Source organism: Aspergillus puulaauensis, chromosome 3 (genome assembly GCF_016861865.1).
Source record: "Aspergillus puulaauensis MK2 DNA, chromosome 3, nearly complete sequence".
Taxonomy (NCBI): domain Eukaryota; kingdom Fungi; phylum Ascomycota; class Eurotiomycetes; order Eurotiales; family Aspergillaceae; genus Aspergillus; species Aspergillus puulaauensis.
The window spans coordinates 4,126,368-4,141,305 of NC_054859.1; the positions used below are offsets into that span (position 1 = coordinate 4,126,368).

Below are 14,938 nucleotides of genomic sequence, written 5' to 3' on the forward strand. Positions count from 1 at the left end.
AGGAACGAACTCGCAGGACGTAGTGGCGGAGAGCTAACCATGATGTCATGAACCGCACATTGAAAGTAAATCGTCGTCGCGGTGACGACTTTGGTATCACTTAGTAAGTAAAAGGTAAAAATAAATTTATTTCGCAGTAAATTGGCAGCAAATCGCCAGGGATCGTCAACTTGCGGTCGCTCGTGGAGACCGCGCAATTTTGTGACCTTCCCTCTTGAACTGGATCGCATTTTGATATCCTATCCCGCAGCGAGGCGCTCAAAGCACCTCCCAAGCGCGATTTCGTCCTTACCGAGACTTAGAGTCTCGTATCGATCAAGCATATCAGACAAACGGTGCGCGCCGAGCACGCGATATCGCTCGTCCGCATCCAACTTTTCTAGGCCATCAGAAAACTCGTCGAAAACCGACGGCGACGTACACTCCTCGTCAAACAGTGTCTTGACCTCCTCAATTACTGTATTGGAATGGCGCAGTCGGCTTCCTTGGCATTTGGCGCGGACATTTTGCCGGAAGAGATGAAACATATTCCGTCCTATATGGGACCGACTGGCCATACTAGAGTAAGCGCTTGCAAGGGACAGGAAGTCACTATCAAGTATGTCAAATGTGCCGCACTGCTCCACCAGCACGAATAAGGCCAGATTAACGGCGTAGATGGCGAAATGGTGGGCGTAAGCCAAACCAAACTCTCGCCGGTACTGGCGCGTAAGGACGGCAATTGCCCTGGCGGCTGACTGGGTGATGTTGCGCTTATTGTAAGGACTGGGGGTTGTCGGGCTTTCGGGGGTTTTCATGACCCCTGTGGTACTTCCTAGTATTTCATCCTCATCGTGATATAGGAAGAGATTGATAACGAGGGTATGATACCGCATCTTCAGCAAAAGGACGTATGGCGGTGGTTCGTGTTCAATAGTGAAAGTAGTAGGCAGTGCGTCGCCCCAAGTACGCAGTCTCTCATAGAAATAATCTTTAACCCTGACTTGTTCGTCTGCGGAAGGCCTTCTCCTATCAATCCTGAAAAGACTCTGGGACATGTCTCGCGCGATCAGACACAGATCGTACGACATGTCAAGGTATTCAACGAGGTACGACTTCTGCAGGCTTTGGTGAGTGGGGTACGGCCACCAGAATGCTGTCTCTTCACGTTTGTCAGGCCGCCTTTTGTAGACATACATGATCAGACTGGCCCGTAAGAAGTCGGTGTGCACAACGCTGCAGGATCAGCTCCAGCACGGACTAGAAAAGAAGATTTAGAGACATACGTATCAATGTGAAACAAACCCCAGGCAGTTTGCCTTAGAGATGCTTCCATATCCCCCGAGAAATTGCTATCCGTGGGGAATTCGGGTCTTCTGTTGCCAACAAGTTCCATGTTCTGCCCGGTCCAGATTGCTTCGTGTAGCATTTTATATCCGAGATCATTCTTTCCAGAAAGAGAGTACCTAGCACGATATCAGTATATGCTACGCCGAAATCCATCAGACAAACGAACTTTTCATATAACAACAAAAGGCCTTGTAAGTGAGTCAGTGTTATCTTTGCTGGCTCCTCGTCTCTCAACCGCTCGGCCTCTGCTAAAAAATCATCTCCTTTGGTCGCGATTTCGCCCGGTTTGGTATAGGCCTCCAAGTAGTTGGAAAAGTGCTAGACATGGTCAACATCTCTATTGACATTACAGTAAGACTGTGTGGCTTACGCATGCATTGGAAAGCAGTGCATTGACAAGGAACGGACTGCAAAGCTCCGAATTCAAATCTCCGAGGACCATGTGCCTAAGGAACACATCACGATCCAAGAAGGAGTGAGATGGATAGTCCCACGTGAAGTACAGCGACACAAGATGCGAGACGAGATCAGAGTTTGTTGTGACATTCGTCCACGGTTGTGCAGGAACCCGGAAGGGCAATTCGTCGCACAGATAATGAATATCCATAACCTGGGGCCGCCATGACTGTGTCGCACCCTCGGTCAAGGAGGACCGTATATCCTCGAGTTTACGGACAGTCTGTTCGCTCTCTTCCACCTTTCCACCAGTGATGACAAGTATCTGGTCGATATTTGTGCGTAACTCTTCATTTGTCGCATCGCGGCGTATGATATCTAGCATTTTTGCAGTATGAGACCGGTCTTCTGCTCGTAGAACCCTAAGAAGATCGTTAAACAGGTCGCGGTGGTAGTTCAGTTCGTCGGCCGTCCGCCTCGCTGCTACCCGGCGCCTCTGGTCGAGTGTCTCGTCGAATATGCATTCTCGATCAAATGCGCGGCAGTTGTCACATGGTCGTGTACCGGAGCACTATTTTGTTGCCCTAAGTGTCAGCTGACAGTGATCTAAAAAGAAGGCCCAATAAGACGCTTGCCTTCCGCTTTGATTTTTTACACGCCGTGCATGCCATAGACACGCGCTTCTTGGTGGAATCCAGGGAACCCCGGCGCTCCTCTGTAAAAGACTCGCGGGAGGATCTCTCATTTAGGGGAGAAGGTCCCGGCACCAGCTGTCGATGCTGCGTTGGAGATTCGGACATGGTAACATGCTTGAGGAACAAACATAGGTTGAGCGACCGGAGTGTCAAAGAGGGGCGAACCTTTTGCCAGAGATAGTTGAAACTTTCTCTTCATATACGACTCAGAGCGATGTTGGGTTGCGATCGCTCGTGACGTGCAAACGGGTATATACGGATGGGTGGAGTGGTAACCCGCAAATAACGGAAGCCTGAATCAGCCGCAAGAATTCCCAATTGGACGGCCTTTGAGAGCGGGTTGTATATGGTTCCCAAGGGACATGCCGCCCAGGGTGAGAGACAGTCCGTGGTCCGTGAGCATGGTGGTTGTGTTCAGAGGGGAACTGCGTATAACGGTTGTATCCAAAGGGAAACTGGGGATCAGAGATCCGCCGCAACAAGTCCGTCGCGGGAGACCCACACGTGATGGCCGCAGTGGCACCACCAGCCTCAATGAGGTCCAGGCCACCATCGTCCCGCGGGGGTTCCCCGGAAATGCGTTGGTTCTATCGGGTTTCGAGATCAGCGAATGATGATGTTAGCCATGGTTGAGATTTTACTCTCGGTCCGGCTTGGTGCTGCTTTTACTGCCGTACGTACAGAGATCTAGGAGCTCAGTTGAGTCATTCGAGTCCCAGCGTGACTTCCATACTTTTCTATTAATATTATTAGCATCAAGGCAGGATAAAGGCGGTGACAAGTAAATGGACGGTGTTGATCATAAACTATGCAACCGGACATACTTGCAAATAAGCTTCTACGTCAAGTTGCAACAACTGCTTCTACGTCAAGTTACAAAAGTTCCCAGGCACACATTAAACCCAATGTCTACATATTTTGGTGCAGAAGACTGTTCGGAACATTCGACACAAGGCTCAGAATTCGTGGAAAAGCTAGATACATATTGGTCCCCAAATTAGTGCTCGAGAATACGCAGACTGCCCTGTACAACACAGTTCTCCAATACGGAGCCTGGGGGAATGTCGATTGTGCTGCTTTCAGTTGCAACGATGATGACAGTACCCTTCAGTGTCACGTTGCGGCCCAGGTTCACTGCACCAGTGATGGTAAGGTGGTCCAGCTCGACGATGCGGGGAATGCTAGGAATGTGTTTCTGGAAGTCAGACACCTTCTTGAAGTCGGATCCAAGCTTGATGACGGGGACACCGCCGAATCGGTTGGGGTCCATAACTAGTTGACCGTGCTCCAGGCGGTACAGATCAGACTTGACCACCATCAAGTCAGAGCAAGTCTTGACAGGAAGGAAGCGACGGCGGGGAACATTGACACCGTGAGCGTTCTTGAAATGGCGGATAGCAGCACCAACAGCGGTTTCGAGCTGGTAGATAGCCTGATCGGCCTCGCCCTTCTTATCGGCAGGGATAGACTTCTCGTTCGCAATGATCTCCATCTCGAGCTCATTTTCCTCAACGACACGCTTGATAGCGTGGAGGTTCATCCAGATGTTGTTGGTGTTGAAGTACTTGAACTTCTTGATAGACTTGAATTCGTTGACGTGCTCCTTGGGCACCTGGGCGATTTCCAGAAGACGGACCTTGCCCTCGTAGTCGATGATGGTACCACCCTTGACATCAGCCTTGGTTTTGTCGGTCAACTCCATGATATATTCAGCCTTGGTGTCAACCATGTGCTGCAGGATGCGGGTGTCCACGACAGCACCCAGGTTGTCAGCGTTGGACAGGAAAATGTACTCGACACCACGCTCCAAAAGCTTGTCCAGGGTACCGGAGTTGTACAGAGACTCAAAAACGTCACCGTGGCCAGGAGGGTACCAGTCTTGCAGAGGAGCATCGAAGGACTTGGGAGCGGGTAGCAGAGAGTCCTTGATGATTCTGGGGTAGCGAGACTGGTTGAAGGTGATGATATCGACGTTGTGGCCCTGGTACTTCTTGATAATGGATTGAGTGTCCTGGTCGGTGTTGAAAGAGTTCATGAGAACGAAGGGCACGTTGACATTGTGAGTGCGGTTCAGGTGCTCGATCTGACGGACGGACAAATCCAAGAATGACATGCCCTCGCGGACCTCGATCACGGACTTGGGGCCGACGCAGCCCATGGAAGTACCCAGACCACCGTTGAGCTTGACAACAGCAAGCTTGTTGAGGAATTCGACGGAAGAATCCTTGCCAATGTCATCGTAGTTAACGACCTGCGAAGGCTGAGGAGGGGCAATGCGGTCCCAGTTAACAGCGTTTCCCTTGGCCTTGTCGTTGAGGAATCTGCGGAAGAGAGCGAAGAAGTTGTCGGTCTCGGCCTCGAATCGCTTGCGCTCGTTCTCATCAGGGACAGTCTCGGCAAGGGCGTTCAGGGAGTTACGCATCTGAGAGGCAGCAACACTGGTGGAGGCATTTTCAAATGCCTGAACCCGTTAGTTTCAAATTAAGATCCAAAATTGAAAACCTAAACCACGCCAAACATTGACCACAACAGTGGGTTTAAATATATATATAAAAAAAAAAAGGCAGACCAGTGCAGCATTAAAGAACCCCCGACGCACAACATACGACATTGTTTGCGGGACGCGGAATATCGTAGCTTAAAGCGTGGTGTTGCCTTAAGCTGAGGAAGTGGTGTTCCGAAACGCAAACTGCGAGCAGAAAAAAAAGAGATCGGGTTCAAAGTAGATACCACCACCACCAACAGCATTTAATTGCGGAAATCGCAACTGGTGGTCGCTCACGGGGGTTATCTCTGCCTACTGTAATCGCGGCGGTGGTATCTCTCTGGTGTAGACTCAAGACTCGTGAGGGGCAGAGCAGACGTCATGCGCGCGGGCGGCGCTTTCCCAACGGCGAATCTCAATAAAACAAAGAAACAAAAACCAGAATACATCCTGTTTGCTCAGAACTTACCATGTGAGACTGGGTCTTTCCATGGTGCTTGCCAAAGCCTGCGTTCGACGACAGGTGGGTTGGCAGATCCTTTGTAGCCATTGTGTCTGGTATTAATGCGGTATGCGGAGGAACCCCGAATTTTCGAAAATCAAACAAGCCTACTGAGCGGACAGCAAGGTTAGTAAAAAGCGTGAGAGCAACAGAGGCCAGCAGATATATATGAAACTGAGAGTTGGGGAATTGAGCGGGCAGAGGTACGCTCTGTTCCGTCTCTGCCTTGGTCCACGTTGCCACAGCAGAGATGGTGTGTCGACCAAGGTGTCGATCCCTAGCAAAGGAGGGATGACGGCAACGGTGTGACGCGAAAGCACGAAAGGGGCGGCAATGGGCACACTTACAATCCAATGGTGGGCGGGCAGAAGGGTGGGAGGCAAAAGCCAAGGGCAGATGGGAAGAGAGAGAAGAGAAGACGGAGGTGCAGGCTGGAGCTGGCGGGCAGGATGGTTTTATTGCTGGTGAAGGCCCAGAGGGACAATGACGAAAACAATGATTCCTGGCTGCTCCCCACTCAGGGGCGGGGAGCTCCTGTGACCGTACCTGACCATACAGGGCCACCGTTAGCCCGCCCATTCCAGGTCCCGCCCGATGCGGTATCCAGCTCTGTGACAGTACGAAACACCACCACCACCGCCAACTATGTGAGCATCAGAATTCATTTGGAAACATTCCTGGACGGATTCAAAAGATATTCTGGGACATGACAAGGTATTGCCATATGACCAGATATGCAGGAATACACAGGCGACGAAATAGGATTGTGGTGATGGGTAGGTATCTGCACTGTCTGGGTTTGTATGGGAACCTGCCTCAAGCCAGGTCAAGTCAAGTCATCAACCAAGCAAGATCTGACAGCTCGAAACCCTCCTTTCTTCCAAATCCAGACCAGACAGACCAGACCAGACCAGACTCGGGCTTCTCCAGCGATCCAAGCCCCTTTCCCTGGCCGGACCCATCTTCCCCCTCCCAGGGTTCAATAAATAACGATCTCATAAAACGTGCCCCACCGCCTCGTCATCACTGAGTCTCTCAAACAATTCACATTTTACATATGAGACAGAGGCCAGAGAGACGATGACAGTGAGAGACTGGGTAAGACAAAGTAAGTTCTCTAGATCAATAATGGAATGACAGATACGCAACCTACATCCACCTTACATCTGCTGCAGATGGACAATAGTCAACCTCCACTGTTGCTTGGAGGTAAGTAGGTAAAGTACGTAGTCAATTGACTATCGAATATCGATTCCAGCCTTACCCACTTAAAACACCCATTGCCCCCATGCTCCGTTCTCTCCGAGCTCAGTCGCCGATGTACACGCCCACTGACAGGACATCCTCATTATTCATGTCTGTATGGGACATATTATTAGTACTCTTTTATTACACCCGGTGTCGAATGGAACTACAAAAGCCACTACGTATTACTCGTCCTGCTAATTTTAAACCCAAATATCCACCTGCCTGACCGACGGGGCTTGTCAAATGTCAATACTCAATGTCGTTCGTATCGTTAATATTTACGCATTTTCCTTCGACTCTCCTTCCCCCCCCAAGTTTATTGACGGAGACATACTTATTGCATTGCACCAAATAGTCCATAAACTCCGCGGCTAAATATACCCATGACCCATAAGGGCGTGTCTGACCTACTCCTAGTCTCATCCCTGAGCTGTAATTTGCCTGCCCTAAATAAGAGCCTCGCCTTGACTCTTGAGTCGAGAACCCAAGTTAGCGCCGTAATAGTTAAGCGTGTCAAAAGTCAGGGCCCGAACCATGGTTACGCCGACGGGATGTGGCTAGACACAGGCTAAATATAACCATAACCGTATATTAAAGAAAGACATTGTTTAAGCCACACAAGAAAAATACGCTGAATGTCTCCAGCTCATGTCTCACTTTTCTTCCTTGGGACAGTTATGACTCCGTGGGAATGGTTACCTTACTGATGGACTGCATACAGCTGGACAGGTGTCACTTATTTTAAGCACAGCAACTTCAGCAAGGGGTCGGATCTGTCACTGCGATGCCCGCACAGCGGTGTACTAGAACAGCCGGAGGCTTCAAGTTTGGAACTCCCACATTCGCATTTCAACTAAGGTATCTAACAATCATTATCCAAGAGCCTCCGCCCAAACCCGTCGTGCAAACGCGACATCATGTGGAGTCCACAACGTTTGATGCCAAGGAGGAAAAAAAAAATAAAATATAAAAGGATAAGATCAAAACACGAGCATCAGAAAATAATCGTCACATGTGCCATCAGCCACTACTCGCGCCCGCTGACACTGCGTTTGCTCAGAAAGCTCCGCCGGGGCTTCCTCGAGTCGGGGCTGTCCGCCACATGAACCTCCGATGCATTGTCGCCTGCAGTCGAATACGCTGTCCCAGGGCGGAGACTGTCTCCGGAACCCGAAAAGCCGCTTCGAATCACAACAGTTCCAGTGCCAACATTCACCGTTTTCTCTTGTCCAACAGCGGATCCCTGGTCGGCGACAAGGAAGTTGCCCTCTCCCAACACGCTGTCAGAGCCGAAAGTTGAATGGTCAACTACCCTGATATGGTAATACACATCCGCTGTCGTGTTGTGCATGTGGCAAGTCTCACTCGCGGCGTCAAACTGTACGGGTCCGCTGCTGCTCTTGATAGCTTTAGTCTTGAGCACTTCCTTGCTGCCTTTCGGTCCGGTTGCGCGGATGAACACCCGAACATTAGCCGATGGAGGATATCCGCTCGCAGATAAAACCGAGATGGTGGCAGTTCCGGTATCTCCCTTCCCGCCGATACTGTTTCGATCGCCGTAATGGGAGGCGCCACTTCGGGATCGGGAATGGCTAAGCTCGCTCTTGTTGGGCGTCCCGGTAGGTGTCCCGGTAGGTGGTGTCTCTCCATCCACTAGGATGGCCGACGGGACTTCCTTCTGTTCGTTCTCATCGTCGCTATGGTCATCTCTTCGGATCTTCGACATAATTCCACGTCCCAAGAAGGAAGCGCCCTTGATCACATTACCGCCAACAAATCCGACTCCCTTGACGGGGGCACCAACGATCTTTCCGGGTGTAGCAAAGGTACCAGAGAAGGTTGACGATCCCTGGCGAGAACGCATGACATAGGTAGGTTTGAAGAGGAGCTTCAGTCGGATGGCCCCCGACTTCCCGTCAAGAGTCAGAGAAACTTCCTTGTTCTGGAAAGGCTCCAACATCTCCAAGTCGATCGGAACTCCACCGAGGTAGTCCGCCTTGTCGCCGAAATCCCAGTCATAGACATCGCAACGGAAATTAGCACCGATTCGAGACTTGACAGGAGCCTCGAAGAACTCGTTCCATGCAGGGTGAAGAGTCTTCTTCTGCACTTTAGTCTTGAAAACTTCTTTATCTTCCAGGCGGAATCTGCAGTATGGGTCACTGAATCCGTTTCGGTCCGCAGATGGAAGATCCGCAGCATCCAAGACATCCACGCGGAGGGTACCCATGTTGTTGATACTTTCCGTAGGGTCAAGTTTCATGGTAACAGGGATGTATCGCGCACTGACAGTAACCTTGCTCACCTCCCCATCGTTAGATCGTAGATTGAGTTCGGTTGGCGTGTACAGGATGCGCTGAAGGGTGGGAAGGGTGTCGCCTGTTAGTTTAGCCACGATGTGTTCATCACTATCGTCACCCTTCGCATTGACCTTGTCCACGATTCTAAGGGTAATTTTCGAGAAATCGAGTTCTCGCACGAATGCATCACCGACTGCATCATATGTTAGCTTATTGCAGTTATCTGAGGTGGGTTCAAACATACTGTCATCCACAGTAGCAGTCTTTGTACGAATCTTGGGTGACGACCACACTGGGAACATATAGTCGTCCATTAGGACTTCCACGTGCACATTGTTATGTGCGAGATTGACCTCATGAAGCTTGAACACAAGGAAACCGGATTCTAGACAGGATCAGTATAAGCTACTGTTCTCGAAATCGAAATATGACCTAAAAGAGGTAGTGTACTTACGGTGGTTCGCAAGATCTTCCACGGATATGTATGTTTTCGGCACATCCTTGATGGATCTGACTGACATGGTCTCGGAGTCTCTTGCGGTACCGGGTCGCGACTCAAGGCTCGGGCGACCGTTTGTCTGCGCGTCTGCGGTGCCATTGCCGTTCGTCTCTGCTACCTTGGCAGAAGCCTTGGAGTCCACACTTTTGGTCTTGGAATGGAGGCTCTTGCGCTTAGAGTCAGTACTCTTCCTCGCCAGGTCAGTGGATCCTTCAGTTTCGCCATCGACATCTAGTTGGTCGTCGTCTTCTTCTTCGTCGTCAGGGTTGACAACAGGAATGGTCGGGTAGAAAGCGACGGTATAGTTCAGAACCCCCTTTTCACGGTTGCCGAGGCGAAGCGTCCGAGACACGAGCTGCTTCTCATCGTCGTTGTCGTATTCGCCAGCTTCATTCTCGTGGACATAATCAGATGCAGAGAGCTCCACTGAACCAAGAGACCTGTCACTGCCAACAGACTCTTCATCCATGACTTCCAGGGTCAGCTTCTCACGATCGCTGTGGATCGGGACATAGACAACTTCATCCCAGTCGGGGTCGAGATTGTTCCTGAAGGTGACAGTTCGAGCCTTCATGTAACCAGAGAGTAAGACACGAGCGTAAGGGTCAGACTTGCCCATCTTCTCCAGGTTCCGGAGACCTGCTGCGTCCCGGAAGTGGATGCGCATGACACCAATAGGGTCGAGGTAGCCGGCGCCTCCCGCAATACCTCCCACTGCAACAGGCTTCCAATCCAAGACCAATTTGGCACGCCCAGACTTGGCACCATGAAGATGGAACCACTGGTGGCCTTTCTCCATCATTTTGAGCATGTCGTTCATCTTGATCTGATACTTTCCGAGAATAGGATCCTTGGTTAGATCTCTGTCATCCTTGATAACTAAACCAAGCTTAGCGGTCTTTCTGTCCGTGACCAAAAATTCCTTGGAAGCATTTTGGAAGATGGGGTTGTTTGTTCGCTTGAGCTTATTGGTTATGTGGATTTCCTTTCCGTTCAGTAGGAGAACACCGTAAGGGTTAAGCTGTCCCACAATACTCTTGGTGCCGTCCAGATCCTTTGCTTGTTCAACAGTGAATCGAGCGATACCCGTGTTCATCTCTGGTGCCGGTTCAACTTCACCATTCTCCAGCTTCCTTCCCTCCAGAACAGGGAAAAATCGGATGTCCGCATGGATGGAGCCACGGGTTCGACCGCTGGCTAGGACTTCAAGGTACAGGCTTTCGTGCTCAGGCTCTTGTTCCAATTTGTCCAAGGCGAAAGTTGCGGTTCCCAGCTCCTTGTCCTTTCTGAACTCATTCCAGTCATATGGAGAGATGGTCAAGGTATCCGAAAATGATGTGATAATAACGTATATAGTCTCATTCCATCGTGGGCTGTCCGTATCATTTATAGTCTTGGTGCGGCCAATCTCATTTCGGTTATTCATAGAGACGATTGCATACGGGTCGGGTGTACCAGCGAACTTGTCGGGGTTCTTGAGCTGGACAGCGCCATGGAGAGTGACAGCAACAACACCAATTGCCTGATCAACAGCATTTCCAGAAAGCATCTTAGCAATCTCGACGGGGAAGACGTTGGGCTCATACATCATGGGGCCCAGGTTGGCATGAATCTGTTCCTTGATAAAGGTCTCAAGACCAGGAATGAAGTTGATGTCAAAACCGAGGGTGTCACCACCGAGGGGCTTGCAAACGTAGTCGAGTTCCGGGCGTCCCAAGAAGCAGACATCAACTCGTTCGATGTGCGGGAAGGGGATCTGAAGCTTAACCTTCACTCTCATCAAGCCACTGCAGGCCATGTCCTCAACGATCACGTCAAGACCCTTGCTGACAACGCCCTTGCCAACCCGCACTTCCAAGACAACCTTGGGGTTGATCTTGTCTTTCAGTTGGCGAGCAGTCAAATCCATGGTATCATTAGGAGTGAAACTGAATTTCCAGTCCATGATTACAGTGTCAACCTCCGTCTTTGGGTAGGTCTTGACATGCTCCAAGCGCGGTGGCTTGCTACCCAAGACAAAGGTCTTCAATCGCAGACTATCCAGGAATGCCGGAGTTGACGTGCTCAAAACCTGATCAACGGAATTGATGATAGTATCACACATGACCGGCGCATAGATAGGCCAGAACTTGACCAGAAAGCTGTTGATCCATTCCAAGCTCTCAGTATCGGTCTCCAGGCGTTGCTTTGCCATCTCACGGTGAACATCATCGCGGAAATTCCGTCGAACTCGCCGCAGTGAAGTGCGATAGTAAGTACCACATGCGGCCATGACAAGGAAAATCCACGCCAGGCCACCGCCCAAAACAGCAACCATCCACGAGGAGAGGCAGGCAAACACGATGACGCCGGCATTGTGATACCAGTCTAGCGGATAGTCAGTAAAAAGTCAACGTCGGGATGTCCGTAAGCTACCTACCACCAAAGAATTTATCGTCAAGTTTGCCCTCCAAAAATGTCTGATGATCCAGCAGAGTGGCCTCGTCCTGTTCTTCCGGATCGTCCTCACGGACAAACCGTGGAGTCCATCCCGTTCGGTCGCGCGCCCATCGCCTATCGTCGTCCATTTCTCCCTCCTTTTGCTCTGCTGCCTCCTCGGTTTTGTCCTCTTTGAGTAATGTAGTTGCGGACCTCGGGGGAGGAAGACTATACGGAGACGGGGTGCCATCGTCCTGAAATGATACCCGATTAGGGGAATGTCGAGTTCAAGCAAGCTTCAATTGTAGACTCACCTTGTCTGTAACTACGCCTACTGCCTTCGATTTCCGCTCATGGTGGAAGCCTGGGGGTACACGCTATGGGAACAATGAGTATTAGTGAATCACCTCGAGGTCAAATCAGCGAGTAATAAAGACGTACAGCTTCCGCCTCGGCGGCTTTCTCTTCGGGTGATGCATCTGGGTCGAATTGGTAGGCAGGCAGACCTGCTTTCCGGGTCTCATCGACCAGCTGTTGTTCGACCTTGTCCGGGTTCGTCTCCGCTTGTGTATTTTGGAAAGCAGACTCGGCGGCATCGATAGCTTGTTGCTCCTTCTGTTCGGTGTTTGCAGGCGCCATGGTTGTCGCTGGGCCTCCGGCGTGGGGTCGCCCACTTCGTTCGAATCAGCTGTACAATCTGAGCAGCGGAAATCAGTCAGTTAGGATGGTTTTCTTTTCAGGCACAGGACGGGAGTTGAAAATGGGCAGGAAGATTCGCGGCTAGCAATTGAGAGCTGGAATGCAAGCTCGAAGATAGAGTGAGGTGGGTGGGCAGACGTGAGTGGGTGGTTGCCTTGCCGCTGGGAGCTCGGCAGCGGGGACGAAAAGCGGCAGGACCATACGCTCGGAGATAGCCAGCTGCAACAAAGAAAGCTAGCGGGGGGGAAAGAATCACTCACATGGGATGGCGTTAATTGCCTAGGCTCTTTGGGCTGGATTGCGACAGGGCTGGCGAAGGAAAAGAAAGTCAAGAAGGGAAAAGACGAGGTAAAAAAGAAGACAGGGAGAAAGTGGAAAGTGGAGAGAGTGAGGAGAAGATTCAGGGCAGCCGAAAGTGGACGAGGAGAGGAGCCGCTGTGACGACGCAAGTGGCTCGTGAAGAGCTGAAGCTCAGAAATAATGGAAATGAATTCGGACAGGCAGATAAGCCAAGCCGGTCGTGACGTCGATGCAAAGACAGAAATGGATGGGAACGCCGATCGACGATGTCCTCGCTCTCTCTCTCTACCACGCTGGGTAGTTCTCTCGCTGTCACCGAGGCTCTTGACTGAACATATACTTTAACCCATACTTTATTGAGACAATCGCAATCACCCAAACCAATCCCAATTCCTGGTGATTTCTGATCATCGATCTCGCATTTTTTGCGTTGAAGCTACGATGGATCGACGCGATTAGTGGACTTATGAACGCCGGACTTGGATCTATTGACTGCACCGCCACGTACGCCACACTCCAAAAAGAAGCGGCCTAAACAAAGGGTTTTCAACTTTTCAACTTTGGACTTTTGAGTTTTGAATTTTGATGGCCTCTCTCTGGTTCTCATCTTCGCTTCGCTGTTGGAGCTGTGCCCTGCCAAGAGCATGCGCAATTCTGTGGGGGTTTCCAAGTTGACACCAGGTCTGGTTCCGGCTGAGATCGTGCTCGCAGTGTGGCTGGTAGTCGGCCCTCATTCTCGACTCGAGCGAACGCCAATTGCAGCCCCCGAATTATATTACCCTGGCTGCCTCTCAATTACATGCAATCTAGCAATTCCAAGTCTCATTTCGCGCGTGCAACTTGGGTCTGCTCCAGGCAGTCGAATTCCTGTCGAGGGGTCACTGTTTTTTTCCTCTCTTACACGTGGCATGCAGAACTGGGTCCGATCACCCATCTTGCCTCCAAAACTCCATCGTCTCCCCCCACTGCATTGCGCACTTGAGGATTCCCGCCACTCGAAGTCAATTCTATCCCAGATCTCCAGCTTTGATCCTCTCCATTGGCATTGACCAATCCTCTCGCCCACCATTCCATCCATACCAGGCTAGCTCAAGACCTGCGAAACTCCCAGCCCGTTGGCCCAGCCCACCCATTATTCTCGTATTTTTCCTCCACGCAAAGTTCTGGGGACTGTATCGATTCCCGCCCCCAATTATTTCCTCTTCGGCCTTAGGCTTTTCCTCCATCTGCATTGCACTGCACTCAGCAGCGCTTGCAAACTGTGCTCGCCATGCCAGCAAATCACACGATCACTCCTAAGAATACCAGAACAAGCTAGAGCCAGCAGTTCAGTTCAGTTCAGTCTGCACCCAGTGTTCCAGGGTGGGGTTACAGATCGAACCACAGTGTACAGATTGGCCGATCTCGTCTCACTGCAGTTACCTTGACGAGGACCATGATGGTCTGATCTCTCAATTGCACAGACAGTATAATTGCTTCTGGGTTTTCGGTGTGTTCTGATTCATACAATTGGGCAAAAACCAAGACCTGCTTCTTTTTGTGTATGAGTCTGCGACATTGTGCATGAGGTCTGACTGTCTGATCCAACTTAGCCTTAACGCTTAAGATTGAGAGCTGTTGGAGATCCTTTTGCTTTACCCGGGTGTCGGGTCTCGGGGCACCTTGATGATGACCCGGGGCGTAAATTATTAGCGAAAGTACAGCAGATGCAGTGAGTCGCTGCCCACGACCGGATCACACCATTTCACCCAACCCAAGCGCATAAGTAAAGTTCCCGAGTCTAGACTACCCCGTACCTACTTTCCTTCGGAGTTCTACTCATGATTTTGCTCATGGACTCTTGGGTGAGGTTCTCTGTCACCCACTCACTAGGGAAGTAATTTCCGCCTCCAGCGACTCCAGCTGGTCAATGCTCCACGCGATGTAGTTATATGTATCCACGAAGCCCCCCGTACATCAATCAAGTATGCCGGCCTTATCTAGCACTCAAATCCTCTGTTCTACGCAAGAAATCTAGAAAGACCATGATTATCCTAGGAACAACATATGAACAAAACCAAATCAGCT

General features: G+C 50.7%; 3 protein-coding genes across 3 annotated transcripts; all 3 read right to left on the minus strand.

The window, feature by feature from the left end:
• Positions 1-239: 239 nt before the first annotated feature.
• Positions 240-2,525, minus strand: APUU_31615A (uncharacterized protein; the record flags this gene model as incomplete). The annotated part of the gene is made up of 5 exons (XM_041702839.1): positions 240-1,215; positions 1,266-1,445; positions 1,496-1,647; positions 1,700-2,296; positions 2,361-2,525. The coding sequence occupies 5 exons, from the start codon at positions 2,523-2,525 to the stop codon at positions 240-242; spliced, it is 2,070 nt and encodes a 689-aa protein (XP_041555584.1).
• Positions 2,526-3,417: 892 nt separating this feature from the next.
• ugp1 (UTP glucose-1-phosphate uridylyltransferase) lies at positions 3,418-5,455 on the minus strand (the record flags this gene model as incomplete). Its single annotated transcript, XM_041702840.1, has 2 exons — positions 3,418-4,881; positions 5,375-5,455. 2 exons carry the CDS (start codon positions 5,453-5,455, stop codon positions 3,418-3,420), a joined length of 1,545 nt encoding a protein of 514 aa, XP_041555585.1.
• A 2,227-nt stretch (positions 5,456-7,682) lies between these two features.
• Positions 7,683-12,511, minus strand: APUU_31617A (putative membrane bound C2 domain protein (vp115); the record flags this gene model as incomplete). Its single annotated transcript, XM_041702842.1, has 6 exons — positions 7,683-9,148; positions 9,200-9,340; positions 9,410-11,821; positions 11,874-12,126; positions 12,187-12,249; positions 12,314-12,511. The coding sequence occupies 6 exons, from the start codon at positions 12,509-12,511 to the stop codon at positions 7,683-7,685; spliced, it is 4,533 nt and encodes a 1,510-aa protein (XP_041555586.1).
• Positions 12,512-14,938: the final 2,427 nt, after the last annotated feature.